This window comes from Nyctereutes procyonoides, unplaced genomic scaffold (assembly GCF_905146905.1).
Source record: "Nyctereutes procyonoides isolate TBG_1078 unplaced genomic scaffold, NYPRO_anot_genome, whole genome shotgun sequence".
Lineage (NCBI taxonomy): Eukaryota > Metazoa > Chordata > Mammalia > Carnivora > Canidae > Nyctereutes > Nyctereutes procyonoides.
Window position 1 is genome coordinate 15,417,277 of NW_026575044.1, and position 24,153 is coordinate 15,441,429.

The 24,153-nt window shown below is 56.2% G+C and overlaps 1 protein-coding gene across 2 annotated transcripts in view; it reads left to right on the plus strand.

The window, feature by feature from the left end:
• KCNN3 (potassium calcium-activated channel subfamily N member 3) overlaps window positions 1-24,153 on the plus strand; it is a 133,243-nt gene that overhangs the window by 19,068 nt on the left and 90,022 nt on the right. For both annotated transcript variants that reach the window (XM_055324097.1, XM_055324098.1), the window contains exon 2: window positions 16,452-16,547. In XM_055324097.1, coding sequence (XP_055180072.1) covers window positions 16,452-16,547 — 96 coding nt within the window. The remainder of the gene's footprint in view (window positions 1-16,451; window positions 16,548-24,153) is intronic.

Consider the following 24,153-nt stretch of genomic DNA (forward strand, 5'->3'; position numbering starts at 1 on the left):
TTCCCGGAAGCTAGGGGCACACAGCGGCGTCAGTGGGATGTGGGGTGTTGGCAGGGCGCAATGCCAGAAGGAGCAGGCAGTTTTTGTCTGGGTGTGTGTCAACCCTGAACAGCTGGTTCTGACCACCAGGAGGATTCCCAGGTACAGTCTGGGCCTGATGGGGAGAGTGGGGACAGTGCCGGGGCTGACCCGTGACGCCTGCCCTGGGCACGGAGAGCTGTTTGCCTGCCAGCCCTGACTACGCCGTGGTGGAAGGCATGTGAGGGTCCACGCTTGATGCCCCGTGGGCAGCTGCTGCCCTCTGCCCTGGGGCCTCATCTCTATTTTTTTTTAATTTTTATTTATTTACGATAGTCACACACACACACAGAGAGAGAGAGAGAGAGAGGCAGAGACATAGGCAGAGGGAGAAGCAGGCTCCATGCACCGGAAACTCGACATGGGATTCGATCCCGGGTCTCCAGGATCGCGCCCTGAGCCAAAGGCAGGCGCTAAACCGCTGTGCCACCCAGGGATCCCGGGCTTCATCTCTAGAATGAGGCTAAGGATGTTGCCTTCCGACGGGACTGGCTTATTGTGGGGCCAAGGGAGGGGGGGTGAGAACACTTCGAACAATATGAGAAGCTACAAGCGCGGACAGAGGACCTCGGACCCACCAGCCAGGGACCCAGAGTGCCCTGAAGGTGTCCTGCCTGCAGCCTCTGCTTCCACTGACCCCTAGGGACTGGCCGCCTGCTACCAGGCTCTCCCCACCTCGGCCAACTGCCCCCACACAGCACGTCCCAGGGTCCTGTCACCTGCACTGTCCCTGACCCAACATTCTGGGACTATCTTTGTGTTGAATGAGGAAAGGACAGGAGATGTCTCTCCTCTTGGGTCTTACTCTCCATTAAAGAGAGAAAAATTGCTTTATGAAGTCTTGTCAGAACACGTTAGTTTAATAACGCATGGATCATGCAAACCTGAGCAGTCCCCAGGGTTCATCCTGGGGGGCCTGGAGGAGTGTGTGGGGTGCCTCCTCTCTCCTGGCCAGCCTTGCTGGCCTACTGTCTGACCCCTGCCCTCAGCTGAGAGCTGCCTTCGGCTGGGAGCTGACCTCACAGGTGGAACTGGGAGTCCTCAATGGCCATGGCGCTTGAGAGCGTGTCTGTCTTATGGGGCGCCATCTGGAATGTCCTTAGGTGCCACAGGAAGTGTGGCCTCCCCGGCTGCCCTCTGCCCACTCTGGGCATTGCTTGCCAGGATCTCAGCCTCTGGCTGCCGAGCAGGCCCCATGCTCTGCAGGTCCCTCCCTGCCTTCCTGGCCCCTCACCTGCTGAGAGCTTCCGACCTCATGGGGGCTGAGGTCGAGAGAAGGGAGTGTGAGGCCTGATGTCTGGAAAGCTGGGGACGCGTCTCTGTACAAGGAGTGGGGTGGGCTGCATGGTGGCTGCAGGGGCGAGCCCAGCTCTGGGGTAGGCATCCAACCCCATGGAGGCTGAGTGGACCACCAGGACTGCAGGTGGGTAGGCCTTCAGTGGAGTTCCTCCTGGAGATCGGGGGCCGCGCTGAGGGCCAGGACTCACGGGGGCTGTGGATGGTTCAGATGGAGCAGCATGCAGGGCTGTTGGTTACTGAGCCCCCCACCCCCAAGGGCAGGCCCCGTGCTGAGCCACTTGACATACGCATCTCATTCCATGTTCATGGCACTTTGTGAGGCCAGTGCTCAAAAGTATACATCTGTGAGTGCAGGCTTGGTGTCCCTGCCCCCGAGTAGCCAGGTGGGGTTAAGCCAGACCTCCTGACCACCATGCTTTGTGCCTCTGCTGACACCAACCCAGGCCCTTAGCTCAAGGGTCTTGTGGTAACAGGGGTGAGAGCAGATGGTGTGTGAGGAGGGAGGTGTGGACCAGGAACAAGGTAATTACGGGAGGGCAGGGTGGCTCACAGAGGGGTGGCCCTGACCATCCCCCAGGCCAGATTCTGTGTGGCACCTGGGAAGACACCAGCATGGGCTGCAGGTCAGTGGGTTGGGGCAGGGGTGGGGGACTTCCAGATGGCAGGGTGACTCCAGATATTGTCAGTTCCATCCTGTCCTCCTCGAGGAGTGGTCCTGGGTGGGGTACTGGTCCTGCTCCAGGGGTTGTGGTTGGGATGGGCAGGTGTGTCAGTTGTGGCTGTGATTTCAAAAGCTAGGAGACGAGCCCACTGACATCTCCAGTCTGGCCAAGCTCCCTGTGTGTTCCCACACCCACACTTGCTCAGACCCAAGGGTAGGAGGTCTGGGGTTCAGAGAGGGGAAGGGACTCACTGCCACATGTGGACTTCTGAGTGTTTCCCTTGTGCCTCACCATGCTCTCAGGGTCCTCTCAGGCCAGGGCTTTGTTCTGGAGAGAACTGAAATGGGGTCATCAGAGGAGGAAGGCGCCAAGCTCACAGGGTTCTTTTCTGGGGGTGCTTGGATAGGTGGGAAGGGTGGGGGCCAAGTGGGAGAGCAGGACCTGGTAGATCAAAAAGATTTTTCTGGGACTCACAGGTGTGGACCGGGATGCTGACCCCATGGCTTCTGTGCAGTATGACTAGAGGCAAGGGCTTGGCTGCTCTGAGGATCGGTTTCCTTGGTCACAATAGCACATACCTTGGTGATTCCCAAACTTTGCTACATTTTGGGATCACCTGGGGATCTCTAAGCTGCTGCCACCTGGCTCCTGGCTCCTGCCCCCTGCTGTCAAAGGCCCACGGGCCACCTGGGTTTCAGGGTCTTTAGAAACTCCCCAGGGGACACCGATGATCAGCACAGTTTGGAGCTGCCATCATGGGTCTGTGGGATGAAGGGGGGACCTGGGCTGGATTTGGCGGCCTGCTCTCGGGGACTTGGGCAGGGTGTCCATGGGGACACAGTGCTGGAAGGGTCTGGGCGGCTTGAGGCTCTGCAGACCTGAGCCGTCCGGTGGAGGTCATGCGTCGGCTGGGCTGACCTGCAGGAGGAGAGGGTTCTGCCGCCAGGCTGGGGTCTTTCTCCCTCAGGCAGTCGCTCCTTGCTCATTTTCCTTGAATGGCAGAGATTAGATTTAGCAGATGGGTGCAATGAGGGGAAACAAGAAGGGGGTCCCTGCTCCAGGCAGGGGGCTGCATAGCTTTCTGTGAGTCATACATCACTTTTCCACTTTCTCCTCCATCCACAAATCCTTCCTGGGCAAACGTCTTTGACTTCTTTTTACTGCCCCCGAAACACGGTGGATCTTCTAATAGCACAGGCTCTTTGGATCTCTAACCAGCCGGTCGCCAAATCCTACCCAAAGTGTACTCAGAACAGATGCCTTTAATAAAATATATTACCTTTAAGCCAGTGTAAACCTGTGGAATTTGTACATTTCTTTTAGAGCATCTCTACAAATTTTACAATATTGAAATCGCCACCCAGTGACCTTTTGGGAAATACTAGATAAATTACAAGAGACAAATAGATAAACCAAACAGGGAAGTACAGTTTCTAACGCTGGTCCTGCTCGATTCTTAAGCTGCGTCTAGAAACCCCCAACTACCCAGGAGCCCTCCACAGCCTCTGCCGGTGCTGGCAGGAGCAGGTGGCCGCTGACAGGTCTGTGAGGCAGCTCCAGACGGCTCCTCGCTCCGAGTCCTGTCCGCTTCTGTTCTCCATCAGCCCAAACACTTCCTCTGGTAGCCAGGGCCCTGCAAATGCTCTCGGGGTGGCCAGGACTGCTTTGTCTGCTGTGGGTTTGCCCCGGGCATGTGGCCAGGACCCCTTGGCCTTGCAGGTGACAGCTGAGCCTGGCTGAGCCCAGTGACCCTCCGTGGAACATTCTTGAGGTCTGGGCCAGCCCTCGGTCGCCCATGTGTGGACTGCCCACTTTGTGTGCATCCTTCCCCCCGCGGGTTAGGTCCTGGGACCCTCTTGCCCATGGGGCACCTTGCTCCCTACCAGCTGGCGACGGTCAGGTGTAATATCCTATTCATACTCTGGGTGGGGAAAAGAAATTTTTAAATTTTTTTTTTAATTTATTAATGATAGTCACAGAGAGAGAGAGAGAGAGAGGCAGAGACACAGGCAGAGGGAGAAGCAGACTCCATGCACCGGAAGCCCGATGTGGGATTTGATCCCGGGTCTCCAGGATCGCGCCCTGGGCCAAAGGCAGGCGCCAAACTGCTGTGCCACCCAGGGATCCCCGGGGAAAAGAAATTTTGAAGGGAAATGGTCTATAAAACCACATCTCTGAGAGCGTGGGGGTCTTCCGGGGACTCACTGCTCCTTCCCGTCATGGGAGCTGCTCATCTTGCAAGTGCACACGCAGAGCCTTGGATGGGGTGGGGGCGGTGGGCAATGCATCACCCTGCTTCCCCAGGGCTGCTAATTGCACTTCCTTGCTGGCAGCAGCCATGTGTGGATGGGCTCATTTCACGGGTAGGTGAGCTCAGTGGCCAGCCCGGCTGTGTTGCTGTTGCCGTTCTGTGACCTGCGCCTTCATTGACCAGAGGCACCGCCCACGTCTACGGGGCCTCTGCTGCCATGTTCCCCACACAGACCCCACCACACTGACCCTTGGCTGTGGCCCAAGACCCCGTCACCCTCATGTTAGAGGAGGAAGGGAGGGGAGAAAGAAAATAGGGGGTTGAAGGGTGTCCTGAGGCTACAGGCCCTTCTGTAGGTGGGCAGCTCTGTTAGGAACGGAAAGAAGCCCTTCCCATGCTGCCCAGGGGCTACTCAGGTCTCCATGACTATCAACTCCACGCGCATTAATGGAGGTTTTTCTCACATATGGGGCAGCTTGCTAGGTGCTAAGGGTTGAGGAGAAGCCCCAGGATGACCTGGTTCCTACACTCCAGGAGCTCAGAGCCTGGTAAACAGACTGCACTCTGATGCTCTCCTGGGGGGCTGCCACTCTGCTCCAGCTCCCAGTGGAGGAAGCAGAGGGCTACTGTGGGGGCTGCTGGCAGCCACAGGCCCACAGATGGGTCTGGTATGCTGCCTGTGGAACGTCGGGCCAGGAGGGCTGTGCTGTGAGCGGGGTTGGGCGGTGAGCAGGTGCCTTGCTTGGGGGTCCGGCTCAATCCTGCAGACCCTGGAGCCCCAGGGGGATTTAGGCCATCGGGAGGCACACTTTGCATCTTCTCTGACCTGGGGTGGAATCCACATAGCTTTCAGGAGTGCAGGGTGAGGGTCCATGTTCGGACCCACAGGTGGCTGATTGCACCAATCCGGGCGCATCTGATGGGCAGACAGACCATAGCACTGACGTCCTCCAGACCTGAGACCACCGCTCCGTGAGGCCCCCACACCCTCTATTCCCTACTTGTTTGTGCACCTCTGGCCACCTGACCCGTGTCTCCAGCTATCCCCCCACGTTCACAACTGGTGGCAGCTGGAGGGAGCAGGGTGAGTTCCTCAGGAAGGATGTGTCCTCCTGACCCTGGGGCTCAGGCTGCCTGGCCTCCTCCAGCCCTGCAGGAACGCCCACCGGGCTCCCCACAGCCCAAGGCTAGCCGGGCCCCATCAGGGAGACAAGTCTCCTGGGGCCCCCTGTCTCCCTGCCCCAAGTGACACAAACAGCTAAAGTGGAGTGGCTGCCTGGAGGTGTGGACACTGCTGCTTCTCTGTGCTAATGGGGTTCAGGCTTGGGGTGCCACTGTCTGTGCTGGGTGCTCAGGAGCTTGGCACCCCCCACCCCACCCCAGCCTCTGGCACCTGCAGGGAATGGCTAGGGGTGGGAGGGACAGGCTCTCCTCCATGAGCACCACTTCTCCCACTGCCTTGTCGGCCCTGGTGCTGGGTCCCAGAGCTTCTCCAGGGTGGGGAGCCTGGTGGGGGCTGCTTGGGATTTCTGTTTTCCTAGTCTTTGCTCACAGCTGTTATATGTAAAGGCTTAAACAACGTGTTCTAAGCAAGGAAACAATCGTTTAGTCGGTGGGATGAGGAAGGTGATGGTGGCACTGCCCACCTGCCCACGCACCCTCTGTGCAGTTCACTGCCCAGAGGGTGAACCTACCCATTTGTTTGTTCACAATGTACTTGTCGAGTACCAGGTAATGGGGACAGAGACACAAGTAGGATCCAGACCCTGCACAGAGTAGCCTGGAGTCTGGGGTGACTACCCATAGAGTCCAGGGGCTGCGGGGTCTCAGCTATTCCAGCCCTATTCTTGGGAAACAAGGAGGTACCTATGGTGCAGGAAGGAAGCTATGTGGGTGAGGAGCGCAAGGCGGGGCAGGAGAGGGGACACAGCAGAGGGGAGGTAGCCAGCACCCCAGCCCCTGGCTCCCTGCTGCAGCTCTAGCCATGGCCAGTGAGGCCCCCATGGCGGTGGAGGTGGGCTCTGCCCTGGCAAGCTGTGTCCCCCAGTGCCTTGTGTCCCATCTGTGTGGTGAGGCTTGGGGCTACGGGAAGATTTTTTTTTTTTTTTTTTTTTTTTGCTACGGGAGGATCTTGGTGATTGGCTCTGAGCTAAGGTTCTATGTCCAGCACAGGGCACAGTAGAGCTGGGGCATGAGCTCCTCGGGTGGCAGGTGTCCCTGTCTCACCCAGATGGGGCCCTAGGGGTCCTGTGGTGGCCTTGCCAGCACAGGGCTTCTGGGTCTCCTCCTGCCATGGATTCAGGCAGCCTGAGCCCCAGGGTCAGGAGAACACATCCTTCCTGTGCTCTCTTGGGGGTTCCTGGGAAAGGGTCAGGTATAGGCTGACTCTTCGTGGACTGAGTCCATGGCAGGCCTCAGAGGCTGTCCCTTCTGTTCTGCCCCAAAACCTGAGGTCACTTTCAGGGGTCACCTTCACAGGTCTGTGAAGAAGACAATGCTTTGGCAGCACGGTGTTAGAAGATTTGGGGTCCTGAGCTGTGTGACCCTGGGTCATTGTGGGAATACCCCAAGTCTCAGTTTTCCTATCTGTGAGACGGGAATGCCTGTCCCTATCTCCCAGAAATGCTTTGTAAACAGGAAGACCCTCAGCTAATATCTGGGACAAACTGATCCAGTAGCAAATATATTCTGATATTTGGGCCTCTCCATCACCATGGCCTCTTCTGTGCTGAGAAGGTTGGCGAGGGAAGGCAGGAGAGGCATGTGATTGTCCACGACAGACATAACAGGAAAACGTGATGGAGAATCACTCTGAACACAGGCACTGCACTCATGAGCGCCGGGTCCACTCATGAGGCTTGTCTAGAAGATGATGCCTGTCCATGAGCCTGGGAGCAGGAACCGTGGCCAGGGGTCTGCTCACAGCCACCAGGAAGCCTGCCCTCCCATTGCTGATGGTGGGTGTGGACACTGGGGCGTGTGGGGCAGAAGGGCAGGGCTGGGCCCTCTGGCTTCTTGGACCCTCTGGCTGCAGATGCTCTGTACGTATGTAGTGAAATGGTACAATTCACGGTCTAGACCAGGAAACTCTGCGGAGTAGTTACTATTCATATTGATAGTTATGCCAGGCAGGAAGTGTACACTGGCCTCTGGATCCACTGGGGGGCACGGCCACCCCTTTAGATGCCTGGACCAGGTGGTAGAGCATGTCCGTGTCCACTGTCTGGTCTTCCTCACAGGAGCTCTGGAAGCAAGAGAGGATGCTTCCTCTGTGCTGGTGAACGTTAGCAACAGGGATGGAGCAGGGCCGGCCTGCTCTGGGCTTTGGCCTGGCTTCCCTGTGGCCGGCTGGGGACAAGTGGGACTCAGGGGGAGGGCCTGCATGCTTGGGGAGCACAGGGCATGGGCCTCCACTTACCTTGTGACCTCACCAAATTGTACAGTCATTCCATGCCTCAGTTTCCTTATTTGTCAGATGGGGACAGGAGTTCCTTGTGAGGCTTGAGATCCTACGTGAAAATGGGTGAAAATGGGTGTGAGAGGCCACAGGTCTCAGGAAATCCTGGTGGGCTTTGCATCTGGAGGCTGTCTGTCCCCAGAGGAGCATCCTATCAGAGCCATGGGGTCCTGCCTTGGAGCAGCTCCGATGTGAGCGCTCTTGGGGGTGAGCACCTGCCGTAAGGTTGGGGCCACGTCATGTTCTTACAGGAAAGAAGCAGGTAGAATAAACTCCTGGTGGAATTGGGACTGGTGTGGACGAGTTCTGTCCATGCTGCATGAGGCGGGGCTGCACCCCAGGGACCCTCAAGCCATGCCTGAGGCTTGATGCTCCGCACAGACAGGCAGCCGGGGACCTTGCTCAGACAGGGGCTGGGACGTGGCTCTGGGGTGCCGCTGCTGGAAGGCCGGCACCTGCAGCCACGGTTCGGTGCCAGAATTGGGAGGGAGGAGGTCAGGAAAGGACGTATTCATGGTTGGCACCACTTCCCCTGATGTGGCCCTGCACTCGCACATGGTTGAGGGGCCGGTGCCAAAGGTGAGGAGGCCACGGAGCTGGGTCTCCGCACGGCAGCCCTTCCAGTACTGGGCTGCACCCAAGTGCCTGCTCTTCTCTGCCCATGGGTTATTTTTCCAGAACATTTCCCTTTGTTTAGGTTTGAGCTCTGATACTTTTGAGCAAAAATAAGATGGAGAACCTACAGTACGTTGGGACTGTGTCCCCTGCGTTGCCCTGAGCCATGGAGGAAGGGCCCAGGCCCCAGACCTGGTGGAGTGGCACAGGGGCAGCCTGTCCTGATAGGCGGCCAGGACAGGGATGGGGGACTCAGGGCAGGGTTGGCCTCATGTACTGCTGCTGTATGGCCTGGAGCAGGATGCAAGGACACAGCCCCTCTCTAGGCCTCATCTCCTTGCCAGGAAGGCAGGTGCATGGGGCTAGCTGGCCCTTCCAGGGACGTCTGGGAGGCTCTGGTTGGCCTTGGGGACACCTGTGGAGCCAGCCTGGCTGCAGTTTTCCTACCATATGGGATTCTTGGGCATCCTAAGATTTTCATTTGGCCCAACATTGCCAGGCTCAGGGGACGATGTTGCCCTGTGCAGGGAGAGAAAGGGGCCTGGCTCTGGGCACCAGGCTGGGGTGGGCTGAGAACCCCACAGTGGAGTCTCTGTTGAGGCTGGAAGTACGGATGTCCTTGCATTGCTTCTGCCATCCTGTCCCTGTCGGGGTAGCAGAGATGGGGCTGTGGGCCCAAGAGGGAAGGGAAGGGGAGGGTGAGGGGTGAGGGGCGGGGATGGTCTGCAAGCCCTACCTGGCATCTCTGGAACCAGCATGGGCTTCTCTGCCCCTCAGGAGATGCCAAGTTACATCTGTCCGAGGGTAAAACTACCAGATCTGGGCATATGGAGAACACACAAACAGGGAAGACAGGGTGGGTGGGAATGCCCCAGCGCTCAGGTTTGAAGCTTTGTTTTGACTGAGGCTGGTTTGGGCAGGTGCTAAGCAGCCTCACTGGGCCTCTGTGTCCTCACACATAGCCTAGCATGTGTGGCTAGCTGATCTCAGGAGGCCTCCAGGCCTGGCGTTCTGTGCTGCTGTGAGTGTTTGTCTCGGGGAGCGTCTCACTGATCAAGGACTCTGGCACCAGCATCTCCGATGCCACAGCCAGAGTGAGGCTTCACAGAAGCATGTGTTTGTTTAGCTTTACTGTGTGCTGCACACCCAAGAAGATGAATCCAGGTCTTTGAGAAAGTCAGGGCCTTCCAAAGTAGAGATGGGCTGTCTTGATAGGAAGGGAGTTCCCCGTCCCTGGAGGTAATCAAGCAGACTGGGTGACTGCATGCCAGGACTCTCACAGAGTCATGGGGTATTTAACTCATTCCCTTTTCACGCTGAGATTCTGGGACTCCACAAAGGTGCATGATTGCCTGTTTGACAGTGGCTCCCGGAGGCTGTGGTGGTGATCCCAGCTTTCCAGGATTTTCTTGTGAGCCTGGAGCAGCAGTCCCCATCCCGGCCTGCACATCAGAGTCTCTAAAGTATTTAAAACCTTGGTGCCCTTGCCTCCCCGCAGATTCCGACTGAACTGTTCTGGAGTGGGGCCGAGGTCCCTCCGTTCTGAAATGGCCTGGGCTGGAGGTGCCTGGCGGGCTTCCCTTGCACCGCCAGCCACCTGCTGGGCTTGGGGGACAGATGCCCCTGGATTCATGGCGTGGAGCTCGAGCCAGAGGCCTTCTCACACCCGCTCCCCCAGCGCACGTTTGTAAAGTGCTTCCTTCACGTTCAGAAGAGTCCTTGGTGGGCCAGCTTTTGGTGCTGTGGGAGGGCAAACAGCAAACCGCCGTCTGAAAGACCTCATCGTGCCTATCCTACCTGCCACGTGGCAGGCATGTAATAAAAACTGATTGAATTGCAGGGAGTCTTTGCCAATGTTGAAGTGAGGCAGGAAAGTAAACTATAAATAAGCACGTAGTCGAGAATTCATGATGTGCCAGCTCCCCTCTGCTCAGACCTTGTAAAGGAAACCATCTCCTTAATTGGAATTACATGTGTGGCCTTGGGGGTGGCCTATCTGACTTGATATTTTGGTACCACAGTCTCCCCAATGACCTTTTTTACTTCCTTGGGGCATCAGGCAGCAGGAGAGCCAGGGCTTGCGGTGGGTTGTGTTCTCCTAATTGGTGTCCTGGCCGTCACGCCAGCTTCACTGAGCATCACATGGTCCCCTCTGCTTAGACCCGAGTGTCCTTGTTATTAACTGTGTGGTGTCCCTCAGACATCAGGTTCTGTCTCCTTCTGGGAATGACAAAGGGGAGGCCACAGAGAAATGCCCCAGGCCAATTTAGCTTGATGGTTTTTTTTTTGGGGGGGGGGGGACCACTGGATTCCTTCACTCCACACACATCCCTGCCTGCCCTCCCCATAGTGGGCCTGGCCCTGGCTGTGCATGTGTGGGGATGATACAGACCCCAGCCCTGACCTGAGGCTCTTTCTGGTCTGTGATGCCAGTGACAGAGCTTCAGCGGTGACATGATGGGAGCCTTGTCAGGGGGCAGGTGATACAGGGGATTGGTCCCACTGGGGAGGCTGGCCTGAGACCCACTGGGTGGAGGGAGCACAGACCTGTGGGTCCAGCTCCTCCTGGGGCCTGGAATCCAGTCCCTGGCTTCTCATTGCTCAGGATTGGTGGGCACGTGACTGAGCATCCCCAGGCCCCATGGGGTTGCTGGGAGGGTTGAGAGCAGTGGCCACAGTGCCTGGCCGCAGTGAGCACACAGTCCGTGTGGGCCGCTGCCTTCACTCTACACCTCTAGTTTCCACATCTGGAAAGTCAAGATGGAAGTGTCCACCTGCTTCACACTTCTCAAAAACGCACCAACTGCATTCAGATAGGTAACACTTAACTAGTATTTGTTGACCTACTATGTGCCTGATGACACCCTTTGCACGGGGATGTGGAAGTGGAAGGATTGGAAACCCCTGTCCTTCTGGGGCTTCCACCATGGCACTTGAGCCAGTGCACATAGTGGGCAGATCTGGCACCCATGGTGGTGGGAGCTGGCCATCCTGGCAGAGGTGCGGCTGCCCTGGCGAGGTGGGGAGGTCTGCTGCTCCATGTAAGGCCACCCTGCAGAGCATCCAGGTCAGGATCAGAGCTCCCAGCTCAGCACCCAGAGACTGGGGAAGGGGTGAGTGGCTATCTTCCCATGGGCATAGGTCAGGGCCCTGCTCCTGGCCCCTGTCAGGTAGCTCTCATGGTGTCCCTGCCGGCATTTGGGCCAGAGAGGAGGGTGGCCACTTAGCCTCACTCTGTGCTGAGAATATGCCTCACGCACTGCAGGCTCAGTGGGGCAGTGAGTGGAGCAGGAACTTGTCTAGGGAGAGGTGCTGTCTGCATCCCTATCTCACATTCGGGATGGACGGTCAGGAGCCCCTCCTCTGGTACACATCACGCCTGGTCACCTAAGGGCTGCCTATAGGCCTTCTCTCTCCACTGGGCTTCTTAGCCATCTCTGACCATCCCAGCCCAGCTTCTCCAGGCCCTGCTCACCTGCCCCTTCATCTGCCTGGTGGGATTCAGGCTTAGCAGGCGGGGTGGGGGGTTGGGGGTTGGAGGAGGTGAGGAATCCTTGGTATTGCACGAGTACTCGGCACAGGGCCTGGCCACGGCTATGTGCGCAGTAAACACGCATAGGGTGAATGGGTCAGTGAATGAATGGCCCACTGCGGGCAGCCACAGGTGCTTTTCTGAAATGTCTGGGGAGCATCTTTGTAAATTGCTGCAACCTTAAACCACTGGTATGGGAAGCACGGGAGAGTCGGGGTGCGGTGGGGGCAGAGAGCAGCACCAAGGAAGGCCTCCTTCCTGTGTGGAGTCCATTAGTAAGCGTCTGGTTAGGATGGCCATTCTGGAGCTGGAGGATTAGGCTGAGGCTGAATATCAGCCAAGTTTGGAGCCTCTCCATGAAATAAAGAAAAGTTGACCTTATCCGATAGAAAACATTTCTAAATCTATGATCTCCCAGATTGCATGCACAACATGCAGATCTTAGTTCAGGAAATGAAGACTTTGGGTAAGTAACATGGTCTCTTCCCTCCCAGGAGTTCAGGCCCGTGGCGGAGACCATGAATGGAGCACAGGTGCATGCATGTGTGCAGGTACACACCTGGGGGGCATTGCTTGGTTGGGGGGCACCCACACACCCCTACCTTGGTTAAGCTTCTCTTCATCCCCACAGGCCTAATGTCCAATGAGCCAAACACGTTTTGGACTTGGGCATCTCTGGGAAGATCTACCGTAATCATTACAAGTCAGGCCTGTCTTTGGAAGCTACGAGTCTGGTGCAGAAGCAGGGAACACACTTCTCCGTGCTCCACACAGCCTCGGGGAAGTACAGCCTCAGGGGAGGACATACCTACGGCCCTGAGTCCTCACAGCAAGGCAGGGTGGGCAGGGGTGCTGGTGCATGACCGCGGCTTGGGATCTGGAGTAATCCTGGGTTCTCGAGTCCTGCCTTGCTGGATTGGGTAACGTCTTGGATCTTCTGCTTCCTCCTCTGTAAAAGTGGCTCAACGATGCCCACCTTACATGGCAGGCCCCTATGTGGTGCTGTAGTACAGGTGGATGTTGACCCTGAGAGGTCAGCCCCAGGGGACGGCTGTGGCCACCTCTGCCAGGATGACTGTACAGTCTCAGTCAGCGGGGGAGGAATGGCATATAGGAAAATTCTGGTATATAGCTGAAATCAGGGTTAGCTGTGTGACTTGGAAAAGTCACTTTGTCTCTCTGATTCTTGGCTTCTTTATCAGTAAAATGGAGACATTGTGGACTTGTATGTAGGATGAGCATGTGAGAAGCCTCGTCTGGGACCTGGTACACAGTCGGTACTCAATAAACGTCGGGTAAAAGCAATTTGTTATTAAGTAATTTCAAGAAACACCTATGAAGCACCTGTTGTACACAGAGCTTGAATATAGCACCGTGTCACGTAGTGTCTGTGGGGCTACAGCTTTCCCTGGCTGGTTATACAGTCACAGTCACATGCTGCAGGTTGTGTGCTAGGACGCTTTAAATAATGTGATACTATATTCTCAGTCTTTTTATGTTAAAAAAGTACAACATTTAAAAATGATTGGAAATACTGTATATGCAGCTTTGGTGTCTGGGCATTTCAGTTGATATCATATCATGAGTCTTTTCTCTTCACGTATTCTCTACAGAAATGGTTTTAAGTGGCTGCCTAGTGCTCCATCACTGGCTATTCTCAAATTTACTTAAGCACTCTCATAGTGTTGGGCATTTAGGAATAAATGGCTTTGAAAAAAATGACTCATCTGTGGGGATGTAGTTCCTAAGCATTCCTGCATATTAAGGTCACTACTCTGTTGTTGATCCTTTGACTGGAGCACCCCCCCCCCTCAGTCTTTCTGCCCCTCTGGCCCTTCGGATGGGAGCCTGGGGGCAGAGCAAGTTGGCAGGTACCCCCATGTGGTGTTTGGCGGCTAATTAGTGGGCTTCTGTTCCCCAGATGAACCATCTCAATTTCAAGCTTTTTTGGAGCTGAGGCAGCAAAGAAAAGATGATAATTCAACATTTTAACAAATAGAAAACATTTCTAGCCCAGCCAGACTTGTGATGTGTTTTCCAGCTCTTAAAAATTGTTAATGGTTTATTTTTCATTGACACGTAGTAGAATGCAAGGAAGTCTGCAAGGAGGCAAGGGTCCTGCTGCTCCAGGGCAGAGCTTGTCTCCCTGTGGGCTGGAGCTGACCCAAACCAAGAAGCAGGTGGAAGTTGCCTCTTATGTAAAAGCTTTGAGTTTTAGAACAAAAGGAAGAGGCTCAAAGGAGGGGAGACAGCACCTGGCCCCTTTCCCTTTACCTCTTCCTCTAAAATGTTGGAAATAGACTTGGATTCTGATTTTAGTTCATTTCTGCCAAAAGAAACAAATTAGAGGTTGAAATGTGTAGCTGATCCCAAGCCCTTCCCAGGGGAGGTGTGATGCTCCCCAGATGCCTTCAGCTCCCTTGGCGGGAGAAGTTAGGGTCATTTCTGCCTCCAGAACAGTGTGAACTGTCCCCATTGGCTCCTGGAGGGAGGTTTGTCTTGTTCTGAGGTAGTGTGAGTTCAGAGCTTGCTGTCTTCAGCCCTCTGTCGGTCAAACCTCTAGGTCAGGTGGTGTCTCAGGCACTCAGTTGTGCTTCCAAAGACAGAACCTGCATGAAGTCTGCATGTCTGCTCTGTGTGCTCGGTGCCTACAGCCAGAGCTCTGGACACCTCCACACGTGTGTGTGGGGCCAGCAACCACAGGCTGCGCTTCATCACCTGGTGGACTATGGAGGCTCAGCAAAAGCTGGCTCAGGTATAGACTGTTGTGTGCAGAATGGAGACCTCCCTCCCTGCCTTGGATGAACCCGCACACGGGCCACAGAGTTGGGGCTTGTGCGTGAGCCAGGTGGGAAGCTCCTGGTAGGCAGGGCACTCTCCAAACATCCGGTAGCTCTAGCACGTCCCATTGGTGCTCAAGCAGTGGGAAGGGCTTGAAACTTCATGAAAACAATTTCATCCATTGCCCCTTGGGCCCCAGCACAATTTTGTCTGGCACAAAGGGGACCCCGCCCAGGAATTGTATCATATAAATGAATGTTGGATTGACAGACCCCAGGGAGAGGCTCTTCCTTGTCTCCACCTGGGGGGAGCGGGGGTAGGGGGTGGAGCATGGGGTTGGGTATCTGCAGGTCCAAGCCCTCTCCTCATTCCAGAGCTAGCCTCGCTGGATCCTACCACCTAACCCTGCTGACCTGAGCCGCCTATCGCTCTGCCCTGAGTGCTTTCGGGGACTCCTTCCATCCAGCCCCCCCCCCCCCCCGCCCTGCTGTTGGCGTCACTTGGCAATTCATTGCATCCTGCCTTGGAAATACTTTCCATTACTGTCCTGAGCTGTCATTCAGATCTGCTTAAGTGGGTACGACCTTCGCAGAGCAAGCTTGAGGGCTTCTGGGCAAGGCTCGCGTCAGAGACCTTGGCTTTGAACTCTGGCACAGGCCACCTGCCCCAGAGCCTTGTCCCGTAAAGTCTGTGAGGTTGGGATAGAGGCCAAGGGCTGTTGTGAGGGTGGATGAGAGCAACTATGTGAAACCTCGTAAGCTATAAGGTGCTTTACAGAAATCAGGTGTGATTATGAGCAGCAGTGCATGAGCACGGGGTGTTGCTTGTATGTGTGTATAGGGGAGTTCAGGCTCAGGGGAGTGAGTGCTCAGGAGTTCAGGCTGCATTCTCATCTTCCCTTGGGCCCTGAGTCGTCCCAACTTCCTGGCTTCCAAATGCCCAGCAGGGCACTGTGTCCTGGTCTGGACACCCTGAACCTGCAGAGGATGCCAAGTGAGTGACGGAAGCAGCCATGACTCCCATGGCCAAGCCCTGGTCTAGGGACTTGGCCTTGATTTTTCCCGGCAACCCTCTGAGGCAGGCACTGGTGTTACCCACCCTAGACACATTAGACAGTTGAGGCAGAGAGAGAGAGATGTGGAGGGAGCAGCCTAAGGTCACATAGCCAGGAGCCCCGGAGTTCTCTGTGCTGCACTGGGGCTGGAAGATGCAGGGAACCCTGGGGACTCCCCCGCCTGCCCTCCCCCCACAGGGGGGACCCCCTTGCTCCCCAGCAGCTCTTCTGCCGTCCTGATCCCTCCCTGTTCTTGACCTAAAATGGGGGATTAGTGCACCTGCCAGGACGTTCGAATTCATGCCTAAGAAAACCCTGCACTGGCAGAGATGGAAGGATCCGCTGGGTCAGGTCTGTTCAGGGAAAGACAGGCCCATGCTGGCGCGATACTGATGCCCTAACCATATAATAGCACAAAAAGGAATTATGTTCATATGACGTATGAGCATGGAGGCAAAGTCCTATACGCTCCATCAACAAATAGCCACGGAGAGCGAATGCAAGGTGTCCTGCCCAGCAGCCTCCATCCCAGGAATGCAAATAAGCTTTAACTCTAGAAAACAGAGGCTGAGGGGGCTGCTTGGGCCCAGGCCCAGCCCAAAAGAGGGCTGGTGACCCCAAGGGAGGGCTGGTAACTGCGCCCCTGTCCCCCTCCCCCTTGGCAGAGCCCCTTGCTGGCCCCATTCCTGGCTGTCCTAATTCCCTTTCCGTTTCTCCTGCAGGATTCCATGTTTTCCTTGGCCCTGAAATGCCTTATCAGTCTGTCTACCATCATCCTTCTGGGTTTGATCATCGCCTACCACACACGGGAAGTCCAGGTAGGTGCTGGCCCCTGCCCTCCTGGTGCAGTGCCCATGCCTGCCCCTGGGAGGTGGCTTGCATGAGTGTGCAGGAGGTGTGATCATGGTTCTTCCCTTCCAGTTTGGACCCTCATGAAGGGGGGATCTGGGGCTTCCCTGTGACTTTAGAACAGCTATGACAGCCTCTTTGTTTGGAGGTCGCAGAAGCAAACATGGCTTCGTGATTTGGCGGGCAGTCCTCGCCAGGATCCTTACCCAGCACTCCTGCACTATGAGAAGGCCTCAGAAAAAAAAATAAAAATAAAAAATAAATAAATAAATAAATAAATAAATAAATAAATAAATAAATAAATAAAAAGAGAGAAGGCCTCAGGAGTTCCTTTGCCTTTTCTGCCTCTTGCTGGACCTTTTCAGAGCTTGAGCCGCTGACCCCCATTGAGGCAGACCTGTCCCGTGTCCCCTTGCATGCACCTGTACTCTCACAATGCACCAGCAGTCTGTAGTTCTGAGTGGTGTAGACTCTACCCCCATTGAACCCTGAAGGCGGGGAAGGAGTCATTTTCTAGGTAGAATACAAGTCTGATGTGGGCGAGGGGGCTGCCATTTCCTCCGCTCAGAGGTGACTCAGCTCCCATAGAGATTTTGGGTGCCCTTCCAGTCTGGTGGACGGGGGCAGGGGCCCTCTGGGCCGGGAAGGGCAGGCAGGAGTCCATAGATCTGCATCCTCTTCCTGGGACACCAGGGTCCCCCCATTGCCCTGCCCTGCCAACTGACCTGCTCCAGACGCTTTTCCTCACATGCATGTGAGTCTGGATATAATCCCGGTCCCTTGGCTGGAAGAGGGCTGCTAGATCCACATCTGGGCCGCAGGCAACACATTGACAAAGACCAGAGCTCGGTCAGAAAAACTGGGTTGAGTCTCAGCCAGGACCTCTTCCCACAGCATGTCTTTGGCCAGCCCTGCAACCTTTCTCTGTCTGGAGCACCTTTGCTGGGAGGACAAGATGGGGAGTGCTCTGTAAGCCGGAAACACTAATCTCCTCTCTGTTGTTATGAGGCTTTCTGGGTGGGGTGGCTGCAGAGGCAGGGGTGGAGGTGTCAGGGGCCCTGGGGTGGGCCTGGATGGCTCCAGGCTGTCGATGACCAGAGCACTCTCTAGTCTCCGGGGGTTGCAGGCTTTCAGACAGAATGTGTGCTCAGAGGGCTGTGTCAGACTCTACCAGACAGCTTCCTTTACAGGGCTGGATCTACGTGGAACTGGTGGCTTTTGATCCAGACTGCTGTCCAGCCAGCCCCAGGCAGGACCCAGCACAGGCAGGAGGGACAGGCTTAGGAACTGACGGAGGCCAAGAGTCACCATCCAGGCCCCAGGCCAGGTCCCACCCTGCCCCAAACCAGCCATGGGGCCCAGGATGCCCTCCATCCCTCTGCAGCCCTACGTCCTCATCTGGAGGGAGCCCATTTGCTATGTATGCCCCTGCCCTGGGGGAAGATGTCGCCCAGGCCCAAGAGGAAAGGGAGGACCTGGCCTGGCCCAGCCCAGCCTGGGGCAGTGCCACCATGTCCTTCAGCACCCTTGGGGCCCGGCTCATACCCAGTATCTATGGCGCCCTAGTTACGGGTAGCAGAGGACATTGCTTCCTTTGGCCACTCTTCATGGCCCGGAACTCACAGTTTGGAGAAACTATGTGAAAGCAGTGGCATCGAGTCCTGGCTCAGACCCTTCAGCCTGCATGACCCTGAGTTAGTGACAGCTTCTCCAGGCTCAGTTTCCCCATGTGAAGGATGGAAGTCACATCACCCACTTTTCTGGACTCTGAGAGTCCAGGGTAGGTGTTTGAGAAATGGAAACTGGTGGCCTTCCTGTGACCTCTGCTCCCCCCACTTCCAGCTGGGCTCATCCGTGCACCAGGTGGGTCCACCAGGTGGGCACCTAGACCTGCAGGAGGCTGGACCCCCCTCGCCCTTCCCTGGCTTGGGGTTTGCCTGCACCCTCAGCCTGCTGGAGCTGTGCCTTGTGGCCTTGGGGCCCTGTCACGCGGGGAGTCAGCGGTCCCTGGCTCCCACTGTCCCCTTATCTTTCCAGTAGGGCTATTTCCACCTAGAGCTGGGCCTTCTCCTGCCTGAGGGACGTGGGAATAGCTTAGGTCCCCATAGTCAGTGTGGGAGGCTTGTTCCTACAGGCAGGTCCCTCGGATGTATCCGGCCCAGCTATATTGCTGTTCTCGGTTCTTTTTTTTTTTTTTTTTTTAAAGATTTATTTATTTATTCATTCAGAGAGAGCAAGAGAGAGGCAGAGACACAGGCAGAGGGAGAAGCAGGCTCCATGCAGGAAGCCTGATGTGGGACTTGATCCCGGGTCTCCAGGATCACACCCCGGGCTGCAGGCGGCACTAAACCGCTGCGCCACCAGGGCTAGCTACCCTGTTCTCGGTTCTGTGTCTTTCTCCTGAAACTTAGGGAAGGCAATGTCATTAACCTTTGCATTTCCCCAGACCCGCAGTGTCTGACAGAGAGCAGGGGACTCTGGTGCCCATTTTGAATATATAAGGGTGCTGATTCAAGATGTCCAGTGTCCAAGCACTTGGGACTGCTCCTTGGCCCTGTGATCTTGGCCTCGGTTCCTCGGGGATCCTAAGCTTCCCAAGTTCTAACCTCCTGGTTTAGTTCTGCGCCTGCAGCAACGGGGGGACCTGCTGGCGAGTGTCTAGAGGGCAATGCTGGGGCACCTGCAGGGGTGGGGCCGGGCAGCCAGCTTCTTCTCATCTGGGGGGACCGGGGTGGGGTACATCTCCATGGGCTTGGTGGCAGGGTCTTGTGTGGAGGATGCACTTACCACTGACTTGGCTCAGTTTTAGCAGAGACCCAATTAACTGTGTCTGCACCTCTTATCTGCCCCCCCCCCCACTCTCACACACCTGAGGCTGGGTATCTTCTGGAATAGTATTCTTACTGTCATTTTGGATGGCTTATGTTCTTGAGGCAGAATCCTGAAATTGGGTAGCTCTTCAGCAAACTCTAGCTGCCTGTAGTAGGGCCTCAGGCTTGGAAGGCTCCCAGAGGTGCCTTCACCTTCTCAGGCTTGGAAGGTCCAGAGGTGACCTGTGCTGGATCACCTGTAGCTCTGAGGACACTGCCTGTGACAGGGAGCCACTGCCTCTTAAGGGAGCTCCTCCCCTGGTTGAGGGGGGCTCTCCTTTGATGAACAGCCTGGGTTTTTGGAAAGTCTGCCCTCCCCTGAAAGGAAGTGGGCCTCCCCAGAACGTCCACCCAGCCCTGGTGCCCACACCCCCCACAAGGCAGCCTCTGTCGTTTGAAGATGGCTGCCCCATTTCTCCTCAGGTTTTTCTGTTTGGGTCTTTGTAGCATGGAGATTTCAAAGGATCAGGCATCTGTTATCCCCAGGCCAGTGTGACCTGGAAAGAAATGAAAACACAAAAACAATGCATTTCATTTATTTACCAAAACTTCGAAAATGGTGTTCTTCCTAGGAGAGTCCCAGTAACCGTGCAGTCTAGCGTCACCACCCACCCTGGTGGTCAGGCTGGCCTCCTGTCCCTAGGCTTCAGAGCCTCATGTTGGAAGCCGCTAACCAGGACACAAGGTTGAGCTCCTTGTCCCTCGCTCTTGCACTGGCCACACCTGTGATGGGGTCCACAGTGTGCGGAACTGGCCTGGGAGCCCTGTGCTCTGCCCTGGAAACCCGAAATCACCTGTGCTTCCCTATGGTTGCCACCCTTGAGTGAAGGTGGCTCTGACTCATGTCTGTGGTTCCATCCCAGAAGGCAGGATAGCAGGGGGTGGAGAATGAGGACTTCAGGGTAGCTGGGTTTGGGTTCAGATCATGCTCTTTGTCCATTTCAGTGCCTCTGGTGGTCTTTAGCAAGTTACTTAATCCCCCTTAGTCAACTTCCTCCCTGCAAAATGGGGCTGCAAAATGGGGCTGGTCATGGTCCCTACCACAAAGGGTTGTCGTGTGTTAGAGAATTCACACAAAACACTTGAGCTTAACCAAGGACGTGTTCCATGGCAGGCAGGGTGATTAAGACACCTCAAAAGAAAGCAAGACCCTGAGCTGGGAGTCTGCAGAGTGTGTCCCAGCTGCACTCTGCACATGGTCCTGGGCAAGAAGACACGGATCCATGGAGTACGGGCAGCAGCAGTGGGAACTGTGGAAGAATTTCAAGCTTGGTGATGCTTTGAATGAGGGTAAGACAAGAGCCAGGACAGGAGGGGCTGTGCACGAGGGATGTTGAACAAGTGAAATGGACCAGACTTGGTCATCTATTAGGATGGAGGTCCTGTGTGTAGAAGCGGAGGGGTCTCCTTGCTGCTTGGGTAGCTTGGGGGTTGGGACTGCCATTCAGATTGAAGCCACAGAAGGAGGGTCATTGGGAGTGATAACCAGGTCAGTGTGAGGTGGCTGAGTCTGAAGTCTGGCAGGGTGGGGCAGGGAGGAACCTAACCATCTCCTGGCTGGGGCTGCAGAGGCCGGGAGAGGGGGTTGTGAGAAGAGAGACAGGGCCAACCCCTGCAGGAGAAGGGACAGTCAGAGAGGCCAGAGGAGACCCAGGAGGTAGAAGTGTTGGTTATGCCACAGGGAGGTCAAAGTGCTGGGGACACTGGTCATTTGCATTGGGTGTGGCAGGGTCCATGTGCCCCTCATCTGCGCAGCCACTGGGAATGGCAGTCACAGGGCACTGGTAGGAGGCTAGACAGTGAATGCCAGCCAGTCTTCTAAGAGGTTTGGCTGTGAGTGTAGGGAAGCCAGAGTGGCAGCTGGAGAGGACACAGTGCTAAGGGAGGGGTGTTTGATCCATTTTTATAGAGACTGCATGTGTCCATCAGCTGCCAGGAAGGGGCCAGTTGGCAGTGAGAGGAAATAATGGGCCAGGTTCTGGTCCAGGAGCCTGCAGGAGGGGGAGGGGCTCTCTCACTGGGGAGGAGCCTGCAGGAGGGGGTGTTCATGCCCGCCCCAGGGAGGAGGTGCCTGTGGCTCAGAGCCTGGCGCCATCCCAGAGCAGCATACCTTCTGGAGGCAGGAGTGGAGCCTGGTGAAGCCTGGATGCAGGAGCTGCAGGGCACAGAACAGGGCAGAAAGTTCACCCTGCCCAGTGGTGCAGGGGAGCTTAAGAGATGGTTCATGGGTTTGTAATGACTGGTCATATTCAAAGTAAAAATGGGGAGGTAGCCACTCTTGTGTGTGGGGGTTGATCTTCTTACGACCTGATGCTGGTTTCTGGAGGCTTCTCCCGATGCTATCGAGATCTGGGCCTCCCAGCACGTGGACTGAAACATGGGTGCCGAGGACTTAGGACACTTGTGACATATTCAGTGTGTATAAGTGGGTGTTTTTATTAAATGCCAGTGAGTTCTCAGCCGATAGAGAGATGGCTTCAAACTCTAGGACATAAATTATGTTCCTGAGGGCTCACCTCCCATAGCAGGATGGGCCAAAGGCTGGAGCATGTGTGTGTGTAACATGCGGCTACAAGGATGTGGGCATCTTGGGGGCAGGAGGCGTTCCTGTCCAGATGCCTCGAGGCCCCGCTGCTGAATGCTTTGCTGGTGTCTTCCCACTGGGGAGTGACAGGACAGCTCAGGCGGAGTCTGGCTCTGGGCCTCGCCCTCCCTACTCCTGGGGAACTAGGTCCCCCTGAACTGCACCCTCCAGGACTACCTGGTGTCAGGCACTGGGGACCCAGAAATAATTCAGGCCAATCCCTGCCTTGGGGGCCACTTGTCCTTGACCTTGATGCCCTGGGACCAGGCTGAGAAGTGGCCACAGGGGTCAGGGCAAGTGTCACAGGGGATGAGGCTCCAGCTGAGCCCTGTGTTCACTGGGAGCAGAGACCTTGTATGTTTGGATGAAACTGGCCCGGAGCATTTGGGGCTGTGGAGAAAGAAGAGAAAGAAGGGGTATCTGTCTTCCAAGGGAGCTGGAGCCAGGTCTCTGTCCTTGAAGGCCTCTAGTAGACGTTTCCTCAGGTAGGTGTCCCTGGCTGGCTGGCTGATGGACTTCACCTGCCTTCACTGGCTCAGAGCTGGGGTGGTGGCCCAGGCATGCTCTGGACAGATAGATCAGGGACCCCTGTGATCCCAAGACCTCCAGGAGCGTCCCTGGCTTCCCCACTCTGCTGGTTGGGAGCTGGCCTGGCACTGGCTCAGACCCCTGCATCGAGTGTCTGATGTCAAACTGTAACCTGCATTTCTGGCCCACACTGGCTCCCTGTGTGTCCGTGCGGTGGGGACGACGTGATGCTGTTGTGTCCCGGAGCGCCTAACAGAGCAGGTGTCCAGTGAGAATAGACAAAGGAATGAGGACAAGCGTGGGGGCGGGTGGGCAGACGTATACTCCCCTCACTCAGTAGGGGAGGCAAGAGCCTCTGTGTGGCTGGCTGACCTCATGGCCACGGCCCTGTTCTGGCCTCTGGGGTGGCAGCATGTGGTGCCTGGGGCCTCCTGGCCGCCCTTGCAAGCTGGCCCGCCTGGGAGCCTCCTTCCCTGCCACCCTCACGTGTGTCTGCCTCTTCCTGGTGCTGCCGGCCATCGATTGCCATGGTTACCACACTAGCCCTGGCAGGCTCTGTGTGACATTTTGGGTTTATTTGCTAAATATTTAAACACTTGGGTTTAACCCTTTCTGCCTCAAAGAGGGCTTTCCTGCCCTGCTGCCCTCCCAGAGCCCGTGGGGCCTGCGCGGGGTTTCTCAGATGCCTGAACTGACTTTCTATTTTGTCACTTGGAAATGTCACCCTGTCTCGTGCTCCTTGATGAGGGGTGTGCAGCGTCTGTTAGCAGGTAGAAAAACCGCAGCACTGGGCATGTTAGGACTTGCTTGGCCAGGACAGACGGTGCTGACCTCCAGAGTCAGCCCACACAAGCTCTGCAGACTTCCTCTTGCCCAGGTGTCTGAGGTGGCAGGGGTGTCCTTGAGCCCTGGCAGGGAGCCAGGGGAAGCTGGTTTGGGGAGGAGGCAGTGTTTGTGAATGGGAAGCTGGCTCGCAGCTGGCTTGGGACCTGGTGGCACTGCCCGCCCCCCAGGCCCTGTGTTGCCTTGGGAACCACACAGTGTCTGTGCCCTGGGCCCATGAAGTGAGGGGCAGAGACACGCTCCTGCTGAAATTCCAGGGTGTGAGACTTCGCCGTCTGTCCCAACACAGGCAGCTGAATGAATGGCAGGTCTGAGGACAGAGTCCACCTGTCTGCTCCCTGCCCAGGGCTTCCCTACCATAGACCTTTGTCCCTTGTCCATGGCACGAGGGGCCTGATCTGTGTGTGAACTCAGATGAGAGCCTAAGGCAGCACCTTTGTCAACTGCAGCACTGTTCTCTGGGGAGTGAGCAGACTGGATAGGTGACCTCTGGGGCCTCTGATGGCATCCAGGATTCCATGATCAAGGCTGCCCAGCAGCCAGGAGAGAAAGACCAGGGCAAGGGGCTGTGAGTGGGTCTGGTAACAGGTAGGCCCCGGTGCGGGGCTGTCTGGGCAGCCTTGCCCTTCACCTGACCACCTGGCCTCTGCCCAGAAAGGGAGCTGGCTCTCCTCAGAATAGCCTCCAACCTGAAATAAGAATCTCAGACAGTTCTTTGGCATGAAGGTCTTAGAGTTTAAAGGTGACTCC